Source organism: Humulus lupulus, chromosome 1 (assembly GCF_963169125.1).
Source record: "Humulus lupulus chromosome 1, drHumLupu1.1, whole genome shotgun sequence".
Taxonomy (NCBI): domain Eukaryota; kingdom Viridiplantae; phylum Streptophyta; class Magnoliopsida; order Rosales; family Cannabaceae; genus Humulus; species Humulus lupulus.
The window spans coordinates 308,874,132-308,900,900 of NC_084793.1; the positions used below are offsets into that span (position 1 = coordinate 308,874,132).

The 26,769-nt window shown below is 31.2% G+C and overlaps 3 protein-coding genes across 3 annotated transcripts; 1 reads left to right on the forward strand and 2 right to left on the reverse strand.

Annotated features, from left to right (window-relative positions):
• Positions 1–2,737: 2,737 nt before the first annotated feature.
• On the reverse strand, positions 2,738–3,901 carry LOC133812805 (uncharacterized). Its single transcript, XM_062246622.1, has 3 exons — positions 3,489–3,901; positions 3,314–3,404; positions 2,738–3,244 (listed from the first exon to the last, which is right to left on the reverse strand). Exons 1-3 carry the CDS (start codon positions 3,872–3,874, stop codon positions 3,098–3,100), a joined length of 624 nt encoding a protein of 207 aa, XP_062102606.1. The 5' UTR covers positions 3,875–3,901; the 3' UTR covers positions 2,738–3,097.
• A 241-nt stretch (positions 3,902–4,142) lies between these two features.
• Positions 4,143–8,418, reverse strand: LOC133781837 (uncharacterized). Its single transcript, XM_062220934.1, has 6 exons — positions 8,360–8,418; positions 8,055–8,150; positions 7,883–7,944; positions 5,006–6,001; positions 4,468–4,870; positions 4,143–4,201 (listed from the first exon to the last, which is right to left on the reverse strand). Exons 4-6 carry the CDS (start codon positions 5,999–6,001, stop codon positions 4,143–4,145), a joined length of 1,458 nt encoding a protein of 485 aa, XP_062076918.1. The 5' UTR covers positions 7,883–7,944; positions 8,055–8,150; positions 8,360–8,418.
• A 14,196-nt stretch (positions 8,419–22,614) lies between these two features.
• Positions 22,615–25,884, forward strand: LOC133812806 (cytochrome P450 81Q32-like). Its single transcript, XM_062246623.1, has 2 exons — positions 22,615–23,517; positions 25,129–25,884. Exons 1-2 carry the CDS (start codon positions 22,642–22,644, stop codon positions 25,753–25,755), a joined length of 1,503 nt encoding a protein of 500 aa, XP_062102607.1. The 5' UTR covers positions 22,615–22,641; the 3' UTR covers positions 25,756–25,884.
• The last annotated feature ends 885 nt before the right edge of the window (positions 25,885–26,769 follow it).

Consider the following 26,769-nt stretch of genomic DNA (forward strand, 5'->3'; position numbering starts at 1 on the left):
ATAATATAATCTGTCGCCCCAAATGGTTACACGTGGTATATTATTAGGGGGCGACATTGTCGCCCCTAATAATTAAGCATTAGGGGCGACACGTCGCCCCTAATACTATACTCTATCGCCCCAAATAATGCACGTGGCATATTGTCAGGGGCGACAATGTCGCCCCTAATACTACTTTATTTATAAAAAAATAATAAAATTAATTAATTAAATAGTATTAGGGGTGACTTGTCGCCCCTAATACTATATCCTGTCGCCCCAAATAGTGCACATGGCATATTATCAAGGGCGACAATGTCGCCTCTAATACTACTTTATTTATAAAAAAATAATAAAATTAATTAAATACAATTTTAAATAATTATTTATCGAAATAATTATTTAAAATTTAATTAATTAAAAACAAATATATTAAAAATAAAAATATTATATTAAATATTCAAATTAGTATATTAAAATAACAATTGTAAATATTCATAATACATTAACATAACAAATATTCATATTATTCATAAAATTTAACAATAATTAATAAAAATATAAACTTAGTCTCCTAAGTCAGTTGCCTGCTCCTCCCTATTGTCTTCTTGTTGTGGTTGTTGCGGTGGCTGTGGTTGTGATTGCTGCGGTGGCGGCATCGGCCAAGGATATTGGGGAGGTAATGTGGACGATCCAGCTCCATACATGTAGGGATACGATGGCTGGGAGGACAGTGGAATCGGACACGGATAATGTGTTGCTCCGTACATATATGGAGGTACCATATAATATGACGGCGCTGCCCCGTACATAGAAGGATGAGTTGGAGCTGGAGGTTGAGAAGACGATGCCCTAGAAGTATTGTCACTATCAGGCACATGCGACATCTGAAAGTTTGGTGGACGAAATAAAGGTACAAAATATTGAGTTAAGAAATTAACTTGATCAGTCAATTTCTGTAAATTATTCTCCAGATTTTCTATATATTCTCTTGAATGATGAGGAGGAACTTGAGACTCGCTGAAGTGAGAGTGTTGGGTAGATGATGACCTCGACCCCGACCTCGACCCCGACCCCGACCCCTTCAATTTGCGGCCCACTCCTCGCTCATGTCCACGCCTTTGGCCTAATACTTTTTGTAGCACCTCCTCCTGATCAACTGATGACGGACTATCATTATTAGAAGCGTCAGTGGATGTTTGCTGAGTTCGTAACTCAAAATCAGCCTTCAGTTTTTCCTGTTTTCAAAAAATGTTAGACACTAACATTAAATATAACTCTATTAATATTAAAAAATATAATTCAAACTTACATAATCTTGGCGAGCATCTTCGTTCACGAAATCATTTTTTGATTTCTTCCAATGATAATCCTTCCATGACTCAATGAGGTCCAGGTTCGTCTAAAAAATATAACCAAAATGTTAGAGAACATATAATTTAAAATAACATAATTTTGATAATATTTTATCTTTTACTTACTTTTTCAAAACGGACGGCTGCCAGCGATTTTGTACCCTGTGTTGTAGAATACTTTTGTTTCTTCCGATTTTCCTTATTCTTTATGGAGCGCGCAATAAATTGTGGACTTGTAAATAACTGACAAATCTACTTCCACTCCTCCTTGTTAACATCATTGGTTGGGTTGTTTAGAACCTTATCCCAATCCTCCGGTCCATTGTAGTATTTCTCAAAGTGTCCGTGTCTTAGTGTTTTCCTATTGCGGTATCGGTCTTTCATCTCTCGATCGATACCATTTAAACACTTTAAGAAATTCTCGCGGCCCGCTATTTGATAATAGTACTAAATTGAAAATTAAAGATATTAATAATATATGTACTATATTAAAGACAAATTTTAAAAAAATATATTTAATACTATTTTTACCTGAATTATGGCAATGATCTGATCCTTGTATTGTTGAGGCACTAATTCCCATGAACCGTAATGTCCGGGAACTTTCGTTTTAATTTGGGTTCCCACAAGGCGGACAAAAGCAGCGTGCTCGCTCCCAACAACCTTGTACGTTCGTGGGCAAAACGTTACTTCCAGTGGTTTTCCATTTTTACGCCGCCTCTCCTCTAGATCTTTTCCAATAGCTGCGCCACGACCCTTTCTCTTAATTGGGATTCCTGTATTTTTTTTATTAATAATACATAGAATATTAGTATATACATGATAAACATATGTGTAAATAAAATAACAAAAAAATTACCTGAGTCGCATGTAGTCGGGATCCTAGTAGGATCCGGTGGAGGATCACCGCCAGCGTCTCCACCGTGAGCTCTAGCCACATCTGCTGACATCTACTAACACGACAGTAATTTAACCTATCTATTTTAATATTTAATTATTATTTATAATTAATTTATTGAGTATTATTTCAATTGATTAGGTAATTTGAAACATGCTATTTGGAAACGAACTTTTTATTTCTCAATATGTATAATGCATTGAACACTAGATACAAAACTAAGTAGAATAGTCACTATCCTCACTAATTACATCAACATCTATCGGGCACACATCATCAGTATTATCATCACTAAGGTCGACAATTAATTCATCCTCATCTTCTGCTTCTTCTACACTGTCTGCCATATCATCTTCATTGTCATTAATAAATCCATCATCTTCTTGAACAACTAAAGAAGGTCGATGGGCCATGTTGACTTGAGTCGCTGGTACATCAGATTGCTGAACAACCAACTCTCCGAGATCCATAGTCAAAACAAAATTCGATGAGTGGGTGTCATGTACAACATCAACATCAGCAATCATATCTGAAGCATCTGGAAAGTCCCAAACTTGCCGATGATTCACTTCTTGGACAACTTTCCAATCTCGTCCTCTAACGAGATCATCGATGTAGAATACTTGTTTTGCTTGACTAGCTAGTATGAACGGTTCATCTTTATACCATTCACCGCTAACATTGATACTAGTAATATTATTTACAGTGATGGTTTTCTTTTTTTCGGATCTGTATTGAACCATTTACATCGAAATAATACCACCGAATAAGAACCAGTAAAAGACAGCTGGAGTATTTCTTCAAGTTGCCCGTAATAGTTAAAACCTTCTGTTCCAGCAACACACACTCCACTATTTTGTGTAATTCAATTATGATCTCGATTGTATGAGACAAATCGAACTCCGTTCACTATACATGCTTGGTAGGAGTAAGCCAATAGATCTGACCCAGATGCTAAAGCTAGTAATTCATCAGCATGCTCTAATGACCCAAGTTGGTGCAAGTCATATATCTAATAATAAAGAAATATATTAGAATGAGAATGTAATTTGTAGTATGCAATTTGCTAAGTACAAGTTACCTTCTTATGAAACCATGAACGAAACTCTTTCTTATGTATCAATTTATGATTGGCAGCCATATCTCTTTGTTGCACCTCAGTTAGGTGTTCCCTGTTAATTAATTAACAATGTCAATATTGTTAATTAAGGAGTAGATTGAACAAAGAATAAAATGAATATTAATTATGTACTTACTCTAAATACACTTCAGTTTCTGGAGAATTATCCAATATGAACCACTCAGCTTTATTCCGAGTATTTTCATCGAGGGGCACGGGAATTCCCTTACTAAGAGGACGACATTGAGATTCAAACACTGTGAGGTGTCGATTCACATACGGTGCATCTTCGTTACGATCAGGCTGATTAAATTTTGTTTCCACACCTTTGAAATACATTGAACAAAATGTCAAAGCCTCATCTGCAACATATCCTTCTGCTATAGATCCTTCAGGACGAGCTTTATTCCTGACATAGTTTTTTAATTTTTTCATGTATCTTTCAAAAGGATACATCCACCTCATAAATACAGGTCCTCCCAATATTGCTTCATCAGGCAAGTGCAAAACCAGATGGATCATTATGTCAAAGAATGCTGGAGGGAAAATCAACTCCTTCTTACATAAAATAACAATCAAGTCATCCTTAGCTTTCTCCATATCAGAAACGTTCAGTGTCCTAGAGCACAATTGTTTGAAGAAATTACACAATTCAGTGATGGTAGTGGATATAGATTCTGGTAAAAACTTGCGAACACTTACTGCAAGTAATCGTTGCATTATCACATGACAATCATGGGACTTCAACCCAACAATGTTTGAGTCATTGTCTGTGACTTTTTTCTTTAGATTAGAACAAAAACCATCGGGCAACTTCACTCCTTTCAAAAATTGACAGAAATCTCGCCTCTGTTCAAAAGTGAACACGTATGGAGCATGCGGTTTCATTAACATTTTATTGGCATCCTCGTAAATCCACAACGATTTCCTAACCCCCATATTCTTTAAATCATGTCTTGCGTTAGTGGTGTCCTTAGATTTATCATTATCTAACAAAGTCCCAAGGATGCTGTCGCACACATTCTTCTCAACATGCATCACATCTAGGTTGTGTTTTAACTGATTTGAACTCCAGTAATCAAGTTCATAGAAAATACTTGTTTTCCTCCAATTACTTTCCCCTCCACCTCGCTTGCGCTTCACCCCCTTAAATCTGTCATGTTTACCAGACACTTGAAGCGGTAAAGCATTGACTTGATCTAAAACTTGTTGACAAGTAAACTGTTGTGGAGGATTTCTTTTCTCAACTTTGCCATCAAATTCCTTGTCCCTTCTATACTTATGATTACTCCTCAAGAATCGCATATGACCGACATACGATGTCTTACCAATCACTCGAATGGAAGTGGTGTCTTCATTGCACGTTGGACATGCTTTATACCCTTGCCCGCTCCAACCAGACAAGCTACTACGAGCAGGGAAATCGTTAATTGTCCACAGAAGGGCTGCACGCATCTTGAACAATTCATTCCTTGTGCCATCTCTTGTGTCGACTCCGTTAATCCACAATTGTTTTAACTCATCCACCAAGGGTCTTAGAAATACATCCATGTCTTTACCCGGTGATTTTGGCCCAGGAATAAGCAGAGTTAGCATAAAATACTCTTCCTTCATGCATAGCCAAGGGGGGAGATTGTAGTTCGTCAAAATCACAGGCCACATGCTGTATGATAAGCTCATGTTGCCAAAAGGATTAAACCCATCAGCAGCCAAGCCTAGACGAACATTTCTAGGATCTTTTGCAAAATCAGGATGGGTGGCATCAAAGTCTTTCCTTGCAGACCCGTCAACCGGATGACGCATCACCCCATCTTCTATTGATCTCCCAGTATGATGCCATAACATGTCATTAGCTGTATGTCTTGAACTGTACATTCGCTTTAATCTGGGAGTCAACGGAAAGTAACGCATCACCTTGTGTGGAACCTTTTTCCCCTTCTTCTTTTCATTGACCCATCGGCTACTCCCACACACATGACATGAATCTTTGCTTGCATGCTCATTATAAAATAAGGAACAATCATATTTACACACATGGATTGATTGATATCCCAACCCTAACTTACTCAGCTTCTTTTTCGCCTCATAGTGTGTTGGGGGAATTTTATTATCTTTCGGAAATGCAAATTTTAGTAACTTCAACAATTCATCGAAAGAGTTATTTGGCCACTTCCCTCTAACTTTCAAATGCATCAACTTCGCCAAAAATTTTAAGGATGATATCCAATCACAACCCGGATACAACTCAGCTTCAATCTCGTCGAACAACTCGTCATAATACTGTCCCATTCGACTGCCAGACACACCATCTGCTTCCTCTGCATTTGTCGGTAAGATGAAATCATCAACGACGTCAACCATCTCGTCTACATCTTCATTCTCCTCAACTACCTCATTGGCGACACTAGCTTCCACCTCACCGTGGTAAACCCACTTTTGATAACTCTGTTGAAAACCCTTGTCAAAGACATGAGCCTCCACTGTATCTATAGTTTGTAGTTTAACATTCAGGCACCTCACACACGGGCATAAAATTCTCCCATCGCAGTCTACGTGTTCTTTTGCCATTCTCAAGAAGGCTTGGAGACCGTTCCAATAAGCATCACAGTTACGCTTCCTTAATGACGTCCAACTCTTATCGATCGGCATCTACGATACAAGAATAAACAATATTTAAAACTTATTGACTATGTGTGTGTGTGCCCTAATCCACCTTTTCACTCCACTTCTATAAGGGTAAAGAACCTATCTCATTTAGATTTGTAGTATACATATAATTTAATCTACACTCTTAAAATTGTTTCGTTTATGTAAAAATTTCGGCAGCACCTCCCTATAGTTCTCATAAGTGGGCAGACTAAAATTAAGTTTGCCCACTTACGAGAACAAATAAGGAGACACATATTGAAATCTCTATTAACGAAACAATAAAATGAGTACTAGATCAAATTATAGGTACACAACAAATCCAAACTATCCATGCGGACACATACCGTCCTGGATAATTCGGAGAAGCATATTTAAAAGTTCTTACTGACTCAGCTTCACCGAACGGGTCTAAGGCTTTTCGTGATTAAAAATAATTATTAAAACATTATCGCTAAGTGATAATATATAAAACGTCTATCCAATCTTTGGTGATCAAATTTTATCACCAAAGAAAAGCAACAAAAAAAGAAATATTTTTTAACACTAGATGTTTTATGTAGGGCTGATCATTGGGCGGGTTGGTCGGGTTACAAGGCATTTTTACCCGTCCAATGTCATAATCGGGTTAGCAAAAGTGACCCGTAACTTGCCCAATTAAGAAAAAAAAAATGTAACTCGTCCAGTAATTTGGGCGGGTTGGTCGGGTTAACCCGCCCAAACCGAAATGATATATTTTTTTTGGCGGGTTGGTCGGGTCAACCCACCCAAACAAAAGTGGTATTATTTTTTTTTTAACATTTTTGTAATTTTTTTCTTTTAAATACTAATACTAATAGTGTGAAGTTTATATTTTTAAGCTTAAAACAATATTTTAAATTTATAGTAAAAAAATTAAAACAAAACTTAATTAATTTATATATTTATTTGAATATATTAAAATTAATAAATTCTTAATTGGGCAGGTTGGGTTATATTGGGCGGGTTGATAATTATTTTTAACTCGCCCAATGTAACAATTGGGTGGTTTAAATTTTTGTTGGTTTATTCGGGTTGCGTTTTTTGGCGGTTTTTTCGGGTTGGTTTGGGCGGTTTATTCGGGTTGGGCGGGTTGTAAAAAATTTTGCACAGCCCTAGTTTTATGATGTCTTAAAATCTTATGATATTAAATTATAATTTTGTAATTTATTTTGAAATTATTTATCTAACTTTTAATTTATTTTTAAATTACTAAATTTGTTAATATTAAATTAAATTATAATTTTTTACTTCATTTATCTAAAATTTTAATTTATTTTGAAATTATTTATCTAATTTTTTAATTACTAAATTTGTTAATATTAAATTAAATTATAATTTTTTAATTCATTTATCTAAATTTGTAATTTATTTTGAAATTATTTATCTAACTTTTAATTTATTTTTAAATTATATATCTAATTATTTAATTTATTTTAAAATTTTTAAATTTGTTAATATTAAATTATAATTTTTCATTTTATTTTAAAATTAATAAATTGTTAATATTAAATTAAATTATTTATCTAATATTTTAATTTATTCTTTAATTTATTTTGTTAATTCTAAGAATTTAATGTCTTATTTATTATATTATTATTTATTTAGTCCTCTAACTCTACCAAAATTTTGACGGCATAACATCTCTATTATAACATATCCCAAAAATTTAAAACGCTACAAAAAACACTCAGAAAATTCCCAGAACATTCACAATATACATATTATTAATTAAATTTAAATACTAACACATACTACAATTTTATACACATATATAAATATATCACTAAACACATCTCACTTTGTACACACATTCACATATTAATTATATTAATTAAACCAATAACATAATTAAAAAATAAATACCTTGATGCCACAAAATTATATTATACCAGTGACTGAATTTCCAAGAGATACTCTTTCAATTTCTACACAAAATCAACCCAAATAATTAAATTTAAACGAAATTAAATCAACTTAATATATATATATATAAAAGCAACTATATATATATATTCTGAGTTGGGTTTCAGCTTACCTGGGCTTCGGCGTCTGATAGATCGGGGAGAGATCGGAGAGCAGACCGAGAGTGAGGGTGAGGTGAGGGTGCGACAACAGAGAGATCAAGAGTACTCTATACATAAATAAAAATATAACTCTCAAAAACACCAATAATGTCTAAAAGCAAAAAAATCAAAATCCAATTTCTTTTAACTAAAAGTCTTCAAAACTTTGAACTAAAGCAAATTATGACATAACAAAGCAGTACAAGCAAATAATTGAGCATGAAACATAAAGATATTTCAGAAAATATATTTGACTATAGCCAAAGCCCAAACATACAGAGTTAATCAATCTCCTTATGAAAACAATAAAGAATCATTCTTCAAAGTGATGAATTCCTGCACATGCACAAATTAAAAGCAATATTTAAGGCAATTGTCCATAAGAGTAAACCAAAATATCATACATCAAGCATCAAACAGATTGAAATCATCAAACTTTACAAATAAAAAAATAAATTAATAACTTATATCCATAATTTAGTTAAACTTCGAGAACTATATAAAGCTATAAATATAATTGATGAAAACAAACATGAAACATGGTAAGACTATAATTAATTCACAAAAAAAAATAAAAAATAAAGTGATGAGTGGTTGATTAATTTCAACACGACCTTTTTGCCAAACAATAAAATCTATAAATAACTAATATCATCAACTAAATTTTGGGTATTAATAAGTATCAGAAAGGGAAGAATTGGCTTATAGTGTTTGTATAATCAAACTAATAATAATATTATTATATTTTAGCAAGTTAAAAGTCTATAGCATTAATTTAATTATATCAGAAAGTACCATCAAATATAGTAATTATTGTTGATATCACTCGTGTCATTTTCTTTACATCTTTTTATCCCCTTCATATAGTAATGGAGATTTTTATTAATTAATATTATAGTATATCAAAATCTCATTGTACAATATAATTGGTGTGAACAATTTATAAATATGAAGTCATGTTATACAGGGCAATGCTAGTGTCTCCAATATCATTTCTAACGACTTTACCATCTAAATTTTCATTGATGATTACCCTCCCATATTCGGTAAAACAATACATTTTATGCTTATATTAACATAACATGTATGAGATGATTATAAAAAATAGTTGTATTATATTATATTAAAATGACATTGTATATACCAGTAAACTAAGGGTATCGAAACCAATATCTGTATTGCTAATTTGCTGGGCCAAATTCATTAAACAAGTTACAGACCTGAACTGGGCTAAACACCCCAAACTCAGGCCAACAAAGCCACAGAACAAACATACACATACACAAGACTTTGAATTCATAACAGAAGGCTTAACAAAAAACCCCATTGATGAGTTCATAACAGAAGGTTTTAACTGAGGATTTATGGTCTAGACTCTAGAGTTCAACTTTCACAATATACCTAAGCTGGAGAACCCATATATACATAAATGATAAATGTATAGAAAATATAATGATAAACCAATATCTTCCACGAAATTGATCATAGGAACTATTTACAAAAGTCATAAACACATACATACCCAAAAATTTCTATCAAGAAAAATCCTAAATAACCATGTATGCATACCCAAACATTTTAGAACTAGAATCATACCTTAATAGCAGAAAAATACAAATCTAAGAAAGAGCTAATTACAGGAATCATAAATACCCATTTTACATAATCTCCAAAATTTCTACCAATCAAAAATCATAAACCCACATTAGAAATTTAACCATTAGAAATAGCAGAAAGTCTAACCCTAGAACTTTAACCATTAGAAATAGCAGAAAAATCTAACCCTACGGATCTGATTTGGTTGTCATGCCTTTCTTCCAAAGTCCAAACCTTTCACCCCTAGACCCCGACTCGCTGACCGGGCAGCGAGACCCCCGTGAATAATTACTGAAAGGGGTAAATAGAGTCAAGGCATACTCTAATAATTTTCTCTAACCATGGGGAAGTTGGATAAACACGATAGAATTAATTTATTTTTTACTCTTTGATAAAGAATGAATTCCATACCAAAGAGTGAGGGACAAACTGTAGTGGGCAAAATCAGTGACCTTAATAAAAAAGAATCCAACAAGCAATCACTCAGCCCAATGAGCTAGCCTAATTAGCCAATAAGGCCCAAACTCATGTAAGTGGGCTCGCGTATACAATGTATCATCCAAACGCCCAAAACAATACCCGAACATGAACTCGGATACGCTCAGTCAGTCAGGGACCTTGAAACAGTCAAGGCTCCCACCACATTTGCCAAGAATATTTCGGAAAGAAACCACTTGGAACGAGTACAACTTTTTCTTAGTTCAAGAGTAGTAGCTGGTTACGATTTTGAAACCAAAAGAAAAAAGTTTTCCCAAACTTGTAACCTGTTACCAGTTTTAAACTTGTAACCTGTTACCAGTTTTAAAACTTGTAACCTGCTACAAGTTTTAAACTTGAAAAGGTTGTAACCGGTTATAATTTATCTCATTGCTGGTTACCTGAATAAAATTTTGAAAAAAAGGACAATTTCATATTCAAATTCTCAACTAATAAATTAATTGTTGGTCTCAATTTTTTTAATAGAATTGTAGATCAACTAATATTGATCTTGAGTAGCATAAAATCAATCGAAATTGTGAATGAAAGTTTACAATATGTGGGAATGTGGAAAATTTTGAAACTTAATTGCCAACAAATAAGAGTATAAATCCTGTAAATTTTTTGGTAGAAAAAGATAGTGATCGAGGTAGAATGACATATGAAATTATATTATTACATTAATTATCTCTTTAATTAAAATTTTAAGATTATGGAGTAGTTTTCTTTATAGTTAAGGGTTATTTCAAAACCCTAGACATGATATCTTGAATGCATTGATGAATTTTTTTTTTTTTTATTCCCTTATATTAAATTGCTTCTATCTTTCTATTTGAATGTCATGGATCTTGTAAAATCTTGTTTAGATGGCCACTAATTAAGGTTTTGCATTGTTCTACTATCATCTTAGGATTTCTATTCACCTAATAGTTTAGGATTCTAAGTAAAGTGATAAATTGCAATTAAGGTATTGTGACGGGTATTCTAATTGTGATGAGAAATAGAACCTAGGTTAAATGAATTGCATACTTAATGAATTTGTTGCCTAGATTAACCTGTTTCAACAAAGTGTAATGCTTTTACTAGGTTAAATAGATTGCATGCTTAATGAGTTTATTGCTGGGTAAAAAGGGTTAATTAAGAGCGCTTAGCTTTAATTAATTATATTAGGCAAACTGGGATAATTGACTGGTTAAGTGTTATCTGCGGGGTTAATAGTTTAATTAGGAATAAGGAATATTATTCATCATTGTTGATAGATTGATTGTTGAAGGTGAAGAGTAATTCTTGACTATTTCTTTAATATCGTTAAATCCTTAGTTCTTCAATCATTGATATTTATTTCATTTTATGTTTTTAGATATTAAAACTAAAACCCCTTTTTAATTTTAATCTAGTATTAGCATTGGTCTAGAATTAACTGTTGGCGTTGGGGTCAATAGCGACACATTTTAACTGTCGGCATTGGTCTCGAATTAACTGTCGGCGTTGGGGTCAATAGCGACAGTCAAAAGCAACGGTGACAGTTATTAGCTGTCGGCGTTGGTCTCTATGCCTACAGTTTTTAACTGTCGGCGTAGAATCACACTAAGCAACTACGACAATCAATAAAGTTGACTGTCATGGTTGGGTGTCGGGAAAGCCCAGTTTTGTAGTAGTGAGTGAGAGTGAGGGTGCGGGGACGGTGGCGGTGCAGCTACAATCAGCTGGCTGAGATCGAGAGTGTGGGTGAGGGTGCAGCGACGGTGGCGGTGAGGCTGAGATCGAGAGTGAGGGTGCAACGACGGTGGCGGTGAGGCTGAGATGAGAGTGAGGGTGCAGCGGCGGTGCGGTGGCTGAGAACGAGAGTGAGAGTGAGGGTGAGGTCTGCGACAATAAATAAATCGAAACTATAAGGCAAAGAGGAAAATGAGGGTATGTGGCTGTGTAATTAGGTTTTATGCAGTGGAGGAGAATGATAAAATGTATCAGGGGCGATATTCTATAATAATTTTAACAAATGGCAAAAATTTCAAAACATCAGGGGCGACTAATGATGTGTCGCCCCTGATTCTAGAATCTTGTCGCTCCTAATAATTTTCACAAGTGGCAAAAATTTCTCAACATCAGGGGCGACTCATACCAATATCAGGGGCGACTACTGATGTGTCGCCCCTGATTCTAGAATATTAGGGGCGACATATAGTCGCCCCTAATAATTTTCACAAGTGGCAAAAATTTCAAAATATCAGGGGCGACTCATATCAATATCAGGGGCGACTCATATCAATATCAAGGGCGACTAATTATGTGTCGCCCCTGATTCTAGAATATTAGGGGCGACATGCAGTCGCCCCTAATAATTTTCACAAGTTGCACAAATCTCAAAACATCAGGGGCGACTTATACCAATATCAGGGGCGACAAATCATGTGTCGCCCCTGATACTAGAATATTAGGGGCGACTATGCGTCGCCCTTAATAATTTTTTCAAAAGGCAAAAATTTTCAAAATATCAGGGGCGACTCATACCAATATCAGGGGCGACTAATGATGTGTCGCCCCTGATTCTAGAATATTAGGAGCGACATATAGTCGCCCCTAATAATTTTCACAAGTGGCAAACATTCAAAACATCAGGGGCGACTCATACCAATATCAGGGGCGACTAATCATGTGTCGCCTATGATACTAGAATATTAGGGGCGACGTGTCGCCCCTAATAATTTTCACAAATGGCGAAAATCTCTCAACATCAGGGGCGACTCATACCAATATCAGGGGCGACTAATGATTTGTCGCCCCTGATTTTTAGAATATTAGGGGTGACATATGTCGCCCCTAATAGAGTCGCCTCTAAAACCAATATTTCTTGTAGTGACAAACAAGTCCACTTATTTATCATAACAAATTTCATATATATACAAAAGTACCATTTGAACTTTTCTCTTACAAGAAAAGATGAAAATATTACAATAATAACTTAAAGTACTGGAGAATTTAAAGATCCCTATATATATTTCCTTTAAAGTATTATTATTTATATTAATCAACAATTTCATGTGTTATCATTTACTCCTTGCTTGAACATAAAAAGGATTGCAAGAGCCAAGAGCTATGATATTGATGAGTCAAAAGTTGACTGAAAAATAAATTTCTATTGCTTTCTTTAATTTTTCTTATGTGGAACGATAAATTCTATTATATATATATATATATGGAAGATTTTTCAATGGTTACTATTCATAGATAGATATATTAATAATTATAATAATGTAACAGCATAATAACTTGGTATAGCAAGTTACCAATAAATAAATACTTTTTTTATATATTAATTTTGAATTTTGTTATTATTTTTTGACATAATTAATGTTGTATCTAATCAAAGAGAGATACTAGCTGTATTTAAAAATTGACATGCAATTGAAAAATAAAAAGTTTACAATATTATATTTTTATAATAAATACACTTTTTTTTATTAGGAAACTCTTCCAAAATTTGAGAAAATTAAAATTTACTTTTAGAAATATTAATTAACAACTATATATATGCAACATTGATCTTAATCTAATAGTTAATATTAAAGTAACTTTTTTATGGGTAATAACCATTAAAAGTGCACTCATATATGAAATTAAGAGTACACCTATATATATATAAGTGTCACATATTATAATTTAATAAATAGATTTAAACACCATTGAATATGTACATAAAATAACACCTCATATGATAAAATATCTTTTATACACATAGCAACACTTATATATGAAGTGGTATATTCGTCTGTATATCTAGTTTTTTTTCTTCTCTTTTTTGGCAATATATCGTAGGCTGAATGATATAACATGTAATAATATTGTTACACTAGTCGCAATATATAAGGTTTAGATTTTGTCCACTAAAAAATAAAGTATATATGTTGAACTTGTTTGGAAGCAGATATTGCTATGAAAAGAGAAAGAGAAGGATTTCTAAAACTGTTAGAGAATCTCACTTGTAAAAAGTGTCTGAGATCACTATACTATATCTAATTAATTTTGAAATTAAATCTCATACTTTTTACCATATACTATATTTTACTTTTTAAACTACATTTCACATTCTAACGTAGCATTAAAACCAAAGAAAATTAAAAAAAGAAACCGTATAACTGTGATATTTGACTCTTTTCCCACATATACAAAGATTAACAATAATACTTTTATTGTCAATAAGACAAAGTATATTAACTTTGTGTAATCAACCCAACAATAATTAATGATATTTAATCTCTTTCCCATAACAATATAATGAAGTTTATTTTCCTACCAGTGTGTACCGAAAACTCGTGGATGACATATCTAATGGGCAATGTCCAATTTACTAACTCTTTCCAAATAAAGTCTTGAAAAAAGTCAAAGCTGATAAAACAAACTATCTTGAAGGAGAGCTTGCTCTGTAGAAGGCCTGGCCCAACGTGTACTGGGCTGGACTTCTGGGTGTGTTGATCTAGAGCTGTAAATATGGACTAGATTTTCTAACACGGCATGAAATCGGCACGACACGAAAAAATATAGGCTTGGGCCAGGCACGATACGAATTGAAAATTGGCACAACACGACATGGGCCTGAGTACGGCATGACACGACAAGCCCGAAGGCACGACACGAAAGCATGAACAAATTAGTCTGAAAGCACGACACGATAAAAAGCCCGATATTTTAGCATTTATAATGATAATAATTTTTTATTGTCAATTATCTATAAATTAAAATGATAATAAAAGTCTATTATTTTTCTCAATGTTTATATTTTTATAATTATATTAATTTATTTTAAGATTTTGTGAGTTAAATTTTTTAGCATTTATTAGTAGGTATTCAAATTCTAATAATTATCTTTGATATAATTTTGTGTAAAGTATTGTTAAAAAGTATATAAAAATATCTAAAACTATAATTTAAACAAATAAATGTATTTGGATTGGTGGTAAGTCCATTGATTATTGAAGAGGAGGTGATGATTCAATTTTCCATCCTCACATTTTTTTAGCAATAATAAAATGGGCCTAAAAGTGGGCCCAAATATGAAAAGTGGGCCGGCCCGACACGGCACAAGCAAGGCACGACATGGGCTGGGCCTACTCTTTCAAATATGGGCCGGCCCGGCCCGACACGAATTGATATGGGCCCGGCTCAGCCCGAATTATTCGGAGGCTACGTTGATCCAATTGAAAATTAAGAAGGAAAAAAAATTACACCTAGCACTCTAAATTTAAAAAAAAAATTGAAAATACGAATAACAGTTTGTCACGGTTTTCGTAATCGTCTGATATAATTTTCTATTTAGTTTGTAAATGTTATTTACAAAATTGTAATATATGGTTACAAACATATAAATTTTAATTGCAAATTTATAAATTTTGGTTACAAAAATCTGTATTGTTACAAATTTGTAAACTTTGTTTACAAAAAAAAAATCAGTATTTACGATTATGTCATTCCTTATTTTTTGTTTTTTAATTGGATTTTGAGTTGGATCATGATTTTTAAAATTAACTTGAAAATTAATCAACACCATTTATTTTGGTTCAAACTACATATAGTTATAAACTTTACAAGTTTAATCCAATTAAAAAATTGAAATAATATTGAACCTAAATGAATTAATTGGATTAAAGCAATGTAGTATTGAAAATGAGCTGCATTAAACCAAGTAGAGGTTTTTACAATTACCTTTGTCTCTCTCATTTTCAAAAATTCAAAATAAAAATGAGAAAGAGTGAGGAGAATAAATGCATATTTTTAATATTCTCTCACTACACCAAATATTTCTTTTGTGTCAGTCAAATGTGTAAGTCAATTGACGTCGTTGACCGAGAATCAACATTTGTGGCAGTTGAGTACTGCCACAAATGCAAGGGCATTTGCATCAGTGGTAACACTGACATTGTTAATTGGCGAAATTTGCGTTAGTGACTAACTGACGCCGTTAACATCACTGTTTGCGCCAGTACAAAACTAATTGCAACCCTCCTCTTGATTTTTTTTCTTTGACTAGGTTCGCAGGGGTTGTGGGGGTGGCTACGTTGAGATGGTGGATGGCTGGGAATTGGGTACACGAGGGCTGGGGTCGCATAGGGTGACTGGGGATGGGTACATGGGGTTGGGGTTTATATCATTTTTTTTAATATAGCATTTGCGTCAGTGCCCAACAGTTACAAATGTCAGGTTGGTTTGCGTCATGGGATTCTGCGTCAGTTTCAAAATTGACACAAAATATCAATTATGGCAGTTAAGAACTATCATAAATGACCTTTTTGTAATAGTGTTTCATCTAATTAGGTGTGTAAATGTATAGGAAAGACTGATAGTCACCAAATAATAATGTATTAAAATAAATATAAGTACTTTTTTAATGTATATAAAGAAATATAAATAATTAAATATTTCTTAATTTATAGTGTTTATACATTTTTGGACCCTGTGTTTATCCTATAACCTGTCTGGACCTTTTGTTTTAAAAATTCATTTTTGGACCCTATATTTTGTAAAATGGTTCAAATAGACCCATAAACTCAATTTTGATGAATAAAAAATTGAATATAACAACACAGTTTTTAAGTAGAAAATTTTAATTTTATTCTGAATTGTTAGTTTAGTGAATTATTTGTGATTTTAGTTGAAAAAAAACTTTGATCAAAATCAAGTTTTGGGTTATATTTGCACCATTTTACAAAATATAGGGTCCAAAAAGTAATTTGTCAAAACACATAGTCCAAACAGCTAATGAGACAAAATACGGAGTCCAAAAAAGTATAAACCTTAATTTCTAATATATGTAATTGAATTTTATAAGTTTTTAATTAGATTTTGACAGTGTCATCCGCCATGTGATCCAATTATTCAAATCCAATCAAATCAAATAATAATTAAATATCTAATTTTTTGTAATTAGATTGGATTAGTTCGATGTAATTTGATTAGTTTGGATGTTCTCCACTCCTAGTTACTTTCCATAATATAATATATTTTATAATTTCTTGTAAAATAACTTTCGGATACACTCGACACTTTGTTAAAATTTCTTAACACTATGTAAAAAAATTCTTTACATATTATGTCCAAATTTCTTAACACCTTATTATTAAAAGTCTTTTGACAAATAATATTATATGTTCCAATCCATCTAATTTTGCTATTAGTGTAATATTAGTTGTATAGTATCAAGTTATAATATATTATACAAATCTACTCCTTTATTTAATCGATCGTAACGATTTTTACAAAACAATTGACCAGATTAAAGATAGAAATTAATAGATATTCCAAAGGAAATTATGAATTGATTAATACGTTAGAGTACTTAGACCGACCAACTCCATCGTTTGTTAAGAGAAAAGTAAAAAACAAGAAAAGATAATACGACCACTTGTGTAGGATCCTGGCATCATCTCCTATCAACAGTATATTAAGAATTACTTAAGTAAATTCTCTTGACTAGTGACTTCGAGAAACATTGAACATAAATTATCTTATTTTAATATAGGGTAAATGTTATTTTGGCTTCTGTTGTGCAAGAGTTACCGATTGTAACTTTTATTTTGTTAAATGATAATTCTAACTATGTGTTTTACAACACAATATCTTATGTTTGATTTTGGTTAAACTTTTTTTTGAATATGACCAAAATACCCTCATATTTTACTAATTGATGAATTAATAAAAAATATTTTAAATAATAAAAAATTAACATAACTAAATTAAACAATTTATTTTCTTATTTTTTCTTTTTTTTTTCTTATTCTTCTTATTTGTTCTCTTTTATTCAATTATCAAAACTACTTTTTTTTTTCTAACCTTCCCAGATAGAAAATCAAACCAAAACCCAGATAACTTTTATAGGTTTGAACAAATGGAAAAAAAAAAAAAAAAATTCCCACTGCCATCAGAGGTCCTCGACCTAGATTCACCGTCAAAATGGTTGTCATCGACCACTGTGCTTGAAGATTGAAGTTGTCTTCGACCCATCGTGCCCTATGCCCAGATTTGGGTCGAAGTCTCTGCCTGGTGCGGATCGAACCTCAGCCCGGTGTAGATCACCATCAAGCTTGGAAGAACCCTGCTTGGTCCCACTTTTCAGATCCACTTCAGCTCTCGCAACACGGTCGCAGAGCACCAACAAAGAAGAAGAAGAAAAATAGCCAACTCGTCCGTCATCCCAATCCCTTCTCATATCGGCTTCAAATCTCGCGACGTTGTTCCAGAGCACCAACAAAAGAAGTAGGTTAAGAAGAAGAAGAGAAGACAAATTTAAATTTTAGTTTTTAATTTTATCTGATTTTGATTTAGATTTAGTTTGTTATAAGAAGAAGATACAGGGTTTGTAAGTCTAAGTTTCATTATAATTTAATTCTGTTAATGTTTTATTGTTTTGATTATTTTTTATTTAAGAATAATTTATTAATTAGTCATATTTTTTTTTTAAAAAAAAATTGACCAAAATTAGACATGATTTTGTTCTATTTAAAAAAATATATAAAATTCAAATTATCATTTAATAAAACACATAAAACCCAATCAATAACTATACCAAAATCGTACTTCCCCTTTAATATTCCCCTTTAATATGTATATTAAGTAATTTGAAAAAAAGTTACAAGATTGAAATTATTTAATGTATTAAGCAAGAGAGCAAAAGTGTCATAACATATATATACACACTTCTTAAGGAATTTGAAAGAAGCTCATGTAAATAAATATTGAGGATTTTTAAAAAATACACTTTTTTGAGTAGTTTTTTACTTTTTAAGGTCCTTGATTTTTTTTTTCAAAAATACTATTTAAGTTTTAAAAAATACGCCTTTTAAAATTTTATATTTACAAAAATATAATGTCAATGAAACAACTAAAAAATAATAATAAGACAACAACTAAGCATTAACCCACTGCATACTAACATGTTTTTTTAAAAACAAATCAAAATATATCTACAAACAACTAAACAATAAATAGGCATCAACACAACAACAGAATAACAGAACAACTATAAATTAACTTAAACAACTAAAAATCAATATGAAAAAAACTATACATAAAATTTAAATAACACATAAACAAGTCAATAACAACACAATGCAACTCATTATATTTCTAAAAAGCAACACACTACAATACAATATCGAAAAAGCAACTAGAAAATATCATTTGGACAACAACTAGACATCAACTTGCTGCATTAAAAAATAACTAAAAAACTAACAATTGAACAACTAGAAGTCAACCCATAACATACTAACAAATTTTTTTTATAAAAAAATTCAAAATATATCAGAAAACAATTAAACATAAATTAGACATCAACACAACAACTATATTTAAACTTAAACGACTAAAAAACAACATAAAAACAACTATACAGAAAACCTAAACAGCACAAAAACAAAATGATATTAGATAATTATATATAAACATAAACCTAAACAATATAGTGTTAAAAAAATAACTTAAAATCAACTAGACATCAACTCCAAAATAATAGACTCAATACATTATATCAACTCAACATAAACTAAAAACATCGTCAAAACAATGAGTGAGTTTGTTTGATAAATGCATGACTAGTCTTTTGTCTTTATTCAATGACTATATGACTATATAAAGGTTATACAATTCGGTGACACATATCCCTACTCTTATCTTGAAGAAGATAAGTTGTGTACCTCCATAATAATAAATAAGTTGGTTTGTTTGATATAAATGCATAACTAATCTTATGTCTTTATTCAAAAGTTATAAACTATATAAAGCTTATACAATTTGGTAACACATATCACTAGTTTTATCCTGAAAACACGTATCAAGGACCATGACTTTGCAAGTGATTGTCACCTCTGTCCACCTTATTCGTTTCAAAATGACAAGAATAATAAAGATTTAACACATTTTCAAGCACTATCTTTCTTATCTTTTCAAAAGCATGCAAAATAGTGAGCTTGACAACTAACGAAATTATTTATAGGCCGACAACTCAGTCAAAGTTAATAAATAATCTAGCCTTCAAAGTTGACTTTTCATTGAAAAATCATAGTTTGTGACCTCTCATTCTCTCCCTTAGCATGCAAATATTTCATCACCTCCGCACCATGTTCGTTCTCATTATATTCATAAAGGACACAACATTTGCCAAAAGCACTAACAATTATGATACACAATATCACACAATATCTAAACTGAAGAAGAAGAAGAAGAAGTTCTCTTCAGAGGCTGCTTTTATCAAAGCACACTATTAGTCTAGTAGTGTGAGACTGCTTTTATCGAAGCACACTATTAGTCCAACAACACACTATTAGTCCCATAAAAAAATAATAAGATCAAGTTGTGGAAGAGCTCTCATGCTAATTTCGTCTACATAGAAGAGCTCGATGCCCAAAGCTTCGATGAGCTGAGGATGTGCAGCGACTACTGGACAGTTGGTGGTGGATATTCATGGTTGCCCGTGAACAGAAGCTTTGAAGTTGCTCGGCGGAGTCGAAGAGAAGACCGTAAAAGTGAAAATTAAAAGTTTTAATTGTATAAATGTAAATAATTCTATGTATGAGTACATATGTTATTTTTTTTGTTGAAAACAGTTTTTCATGTAAATTTTCCATAAATATTTCAGAAGGATTTTGTTTCAAGAAAAGGATAATATAAAACAATTAATTAGGAATATTCACAATCACATTTCTTTTTCAAAAAATTTGATATTATAAAAGTGTAAGCGACAAAAGTGGAAAGATGTGACATGTCTTCGAGAAGTGGCAAAATAGACCATGAATAATATTATGATAATTCTCATTGTGTAGAAACGGGGATGAATCTCATCTTAGTCATTAATTATGTAAAGTAACATAATTTTTTACTTCAAATATTGTCTTTTATTTCATTTTAATTTTTTTTTATGTTGTGAAATCAATATGAATATAAGATAATGACATATTTTTATGGGCGTGATAAATATTTTTTATATGGGTGAAAAATAATATATTTGAATTTAATTTTTTGTATTATAAATTATTTAAATTTTTTTAAAAATTTACAGAATATTCTAAATAATTACAATATATACAGCTATAAAAAAATTACGCTAAAAAATATTCAAAAATAAAAAATATTGAGAAACATCACTAATAGAATTTAATAGAATTTAGAGTGAAGCCTGGAGTATGAAAATTATCTTCAATATATGTGTTAGGTGTGGCTTTAACGAAAAAACAAGTAAAATTTCCGTACATGTTTAGAATATTATTAGTCAAGTAAAGACTAAAATTGATGGAAGAGTAGTCGTTTACTTAATATCTAGAGTGCTCCATTTATTTATTATTATTATTTTGACAAATAAAGTTCTCCATTATGATTCCACAAAGAACTAGACAACCAAGGCTCCACCAAATAAAGTGAAAGAAGGAAACAATAATTAGACTTGCAGTGATGAAACTATATGGAATGATGAAAGGCGAAGATATATATATATATATATATATAAATGATAATTCCACCGGATATTCGTTCTAAGCCCTACCAGTAAGACTTTTAGTGTTTCTCAACCCGTAAACAGTTTTCGGCGCAACTTTTTTTTATGACCGTGTATATTATAGCTATTTAGAGCATCCTGCGAATTTTCAGAAAATTCCTTATAATTTACAGTACCAAAAACTAGGTTCAAATATGTTGTTTTCCACGCGCATAAAAAAAATAAGTCACGCGTGCAATACTGAGAATACTGAGAGTCTTACTGTTAGGGCTTAAAGTGAAGCTCCCATAGGAGAATTCCCCTATATATATAAATATATATATCTTCTATACAATAATTGTGTAGATAATGAATTTTTTTTTGTTTTAACAATTTTTTATTTTTTTTAATATTAACTTTAAAAGAATATTCTTATATTTAACAAAATATTATTATATTTAACGGTATTTTGTAAACACTTAAACTTAAACAAAATAAAATAAATAATTAAAAAAATTAAAGTATGATATTTTTGAGATATTTTACAATAATAATTATTTAAAAATAATAAACAATAAAACAAATTAAAATAAGATATTTTTAAGATATTTTACAATAATAATTATTTAAAAATAATAAAATCATATGCTTTATAACTTAAATAAAATTTAATTAAACTTAAACTCACTTAGAATAATATTATAATAAACATATAATATAATAAGAGAGCATTGGCGGGTTTTTTTTAGAAAATTTTAAATAATTTATAATACTGAAAACTAAGTTTAAATATGTTGTTGCACTCGTGACTAATTTTCAGTATTGTAAACTATTCAGAATTTTTTGAAAATTTGCTAAACAAAAAAAAATAGAAAAAAATTGCAGCGAAATTTTTGCATGAGTCGAGAACACCAAAGAGTGACACCGATAGAGGATCAAATAAATTCTCATATATATATATATATATATATATATAAATCAACCACCACCACATGACTACATCTTCTTCATCGATTAAACGATCCAAAATGGATCAGATTCAGGATCCATTGGTGTACGCATCTCTCTCCTTTATCTTCATCCTCTTGGCTTACAAGCTCTTCTTCCAAACCAAGAAACGACACTACAAAAACCTACCACCATCACCGCCCTCTTACCCCATAATCGGCCACCTCCATCTCCTCAAACAACCTCTTCACCGAGCTCTGCACGGTCTCTCCTCCAAATACGGCGACGTTTACTCCCTCTGGTTCGGAACACGCCGCGTGGTCGTTGTGTCATCCCCAGCTGCCGTAGAGGAATGCTTCACCAAAAACGACATCGGTTTGGCCAACCGCCCACCTCTCATCATGGGCAAGCACATGGGCTACAACTACACCACCATCGCCGACTCCCCTTACGGCAACCACTGGCGGAACCTCCGCCGGATCGGGACCGTCGAGATCTTCTCCTCCACCCGTCTCAACCTCTTCCTCGACATTCGTAAAGACGAGATCAGGCGACTCCTTCGCAAAATCTCGCCAAGAGTGGAGCTGAAATCGATGTTGCCGGAGCTAACTTTCAACATCATAATGAGAATGATGGCCGGAAAACGCTACTACGGCGATGACGTCACGGATGAGGAGGAAGCTCGGCAGTTTCGGGAGATTATGACAGAGGTTTTCGAGAAGGGCGGAGCTGGGAATCCGGCTGATTTTTTGCCGATATTGAATTGGATTCCGAATGGTTATGAGAAGAAGGTGCAGAGGCTTGCGAAGAGGGCAGACTCGTTCTTGCAGGGATTGATCGAAGAGATTCGGAGTAGCAAAGATGAGAATCGGAACACCATGATCGACCATTTACTCTCTCTGCAGGAATCTCAACCGGAATATTACACCGACCAAATCATCAAAGGCTTCGTACTGGTAATTATTTTCTATTTTCTCTGGTTACTTTTTATTTGTGATAAAATTCTATTGGTTTTAATAATAATAATAATAATAAAAAATAATAATATGATTTTTCTTTTTGATAAAATAATATAGAGTAGTCTTTTTTTGTTTAGTGCTGCTATTTGGATCTTAAGTATCTAACACTATGTGAGTTATCAACTTATGTTAGTGATTTATTAAATTTTAATAGGTAGAATCCAATATTAAATTATAAGATATAACACTTATTTGTGGTGGTCAGCACGAGAGTACCCCACTTCTCTTTTTTTTTTATATGTTTCTATACAAATATTTTTTTAGACAAAATCTCATTATTAATTATGGTATATATGTTTCTATACAAATATTTATTAGACAAAATCTTATTATTAATTAAGGGAACATAAATAATGAAGCCACTTGTAAAGATCTTGTTAGGATATTTTTTTCCAAGATGTCAGGCATTAATAATTGCATAGAAGATTATTCAATAATTATAAAAATATAAGTGTATATATAAATAATCGGCATCCAATATTTTGTTGAGATACTATTTCTACACTATTTTTTATTAAAAAAAACACATAAATAATAATTTTTTAAATCTTTAGACATAAAAAACTAAAAAAGAAAAGATATAACAAAACTACGTAAAATTTTAAAAAATTATATATGGAAAATTATTCGGTTTTTAACTCACTACCTATACTTGCTAAATTTTTATGATAAGTATTTCAAAAAGAGTATTTTATGGAGAGAATATACACTATTTAAAAAATATAATAGCATAATGTTTAATATAATAAATTTATATACACATTTATTTAATTTATTTGAAATTTTTATATTAATATGAATTTACATATATTTTTTAAAAATAAAAAAGTGAGAATATAAAAACAAAAATGATAAAATTAAATAAATTGTATTTTCTATATATTTTTATTTGTTAAAAAATCAAAGGGTATTATTTAAAAAAAGTTTTGATTTATTGAAAGAGTGAAAAGAAAAAATAGGAACAAAATGAATAAATACTTTTTTTAAATGGAGTAAATAAATAATTGATAATTTATAATTTATTATTGTAATGAATTTTTTAATTCTATTTATACATTATCGTCCAATAGTTTGTTAGAAACAATGTATAGTAATTATTTTCAAACACTAACATAAAAAGAAGGAATTTATAAAGATAAGGAGACAAAAAAAAAAGAAATTATCTCAAAAAATAAAAGCAAGTGAAAAAGATAAAAATGTGAGGACTAAATTAATAAAACAAATTAATTATTTTTATGTGTTGATGGGGTGTCTATATACATTTTTGGTGTAAATTAATGTCGTCACCTAATATTAAATATATATATATAACAAGATTTTAACTCCTCCTACCACATAGACTCACACACCCAACCACTTAAACTAGGCACAAGTGGCCCATCATTCAAATAGTGTTTGTGTAAAATAAATATATCAATAGGATATCTTATTTTATTTTAAATGATTAGACACCAACTAAAAAAAATTAAATCCTCAGTGAACACATTTTTATCTTCTTTTTACTATTAATTTCTTACTAACGATAAACTTATTTATATATATATATAGATATTACTATTGGCCGGAACTGATACATCAGCTGTGACCCTAGAATGGGCAATGTCCAATTTGCTCAACCATCCTCACGTCTTGCAAAAAGTCAAAGATGAGCTAGACACTCAAGTTGGTCAAAAAAAGTTAGTGGACGAATCCGACCTCTCCAAACTGCCTTACCTTCAAAATGTCATTTCTGAAACCTTACGATTGTATCCAGCAGCTCCACTCCTTGTGCCTCACTATTCCTCCAACGATTGCACCATTGGTGGATTTGATGTGCCACGTGATACAATAATATTAGTAAATGCATGGGCCATACACAGAGATCCTAAGTTATGGGACGACGCAGAGAGTTTCAAGCCCGAGAGGTTTGAGAAAAATGGTGAGAGTGAAGGGTATAAGTTAATGCCATTTGGAGTTGGAAGACGGGCATGTCCAGGTATTGGATTGGCCCAACGTGTAGTGGGTTTAACATTAGGGTCATTGATCCAATGCTTTGAATGGGAAAGGGTTAGCAAGGAAAAAGTTGACATGACAGAAGGTACTGGACTCACTATGCCTAAAGTTGTGGGATTGGAGGCCTTATGTAAAGCACGCTCCATCATGAATGTCCTCTCGAAACCCATTGATGAAATTTAAAATTTGTTAAAGAATAATTTAATACTTTGCCTAGGTAATGTACTTTTCTAAGACTAATATATATGTATTTTTAATATAATTATTAAATTTATAAATTTTTCATAAGTAATAAAATAACTTAGTTTTTCTGTTCTTACTCTTATTTTCTTAGCCATGCATATACACTTTTTTTTTTTTACATTTTCTTATAGTTCTTATTTTTTTTTCTTCAAAAATACGCACTCATGTTTTCAAAAATACGATTTTCAAAATTTCATAATTACGAAAATACAATTTTTAGGAAAAACAACTAAAAAATAAATTAATAACTAAAAAAATCTTAAAAATAACTCACTAGACCAACAAAAATAATATAATATATATCATAACAACTAAACACTAACAAAAAAAACCTAAAAACAACGTGAAAACAAAAAAAAAGACAAAACCATACAAATGTAAAAATTTCTTTAAAATCGTAAAATTGAAAAGAAATATATTTGAACGTAAAAACGTAATTTTTTTTTAGCAAAAATTAGTAATTTATGTAAAACAAAAGTGCAATGCTCACTTAAAATATATTAATATATATTCTTTTATAAATTAAAATTATATGTATCATTTTTTTGTGTTCATTAATATATTTTATAATATTTAAAAAAACAATTTATAAACTTGATTAATAAAATAAATAAACAAAATTCCAAACTTAAACTAAAGCAAAAATAAATATATTTAATTTTGGATTTATATATTATTAATAAATTTTATAGATTATTTATATAAAAAAAATATTTATGTATTTTAAGTAAAAATATTTTTGTATCTTGATTTTTCTTTTACTAAAAACAGATAGAAGGAGTTAGCTTTTAATACTTTTAAAAGATAATAATAAATGGTTTAAATATTAATATTACTCATTAACTTCTTTAAATCAAAGATAATTATAATAAATTACTCTATTTCTCCTTAAAATCTTATCTTTGTGTGTGCTATCATCGTGCCCACCACCTCAATGCATGCCTACTTCTTTGG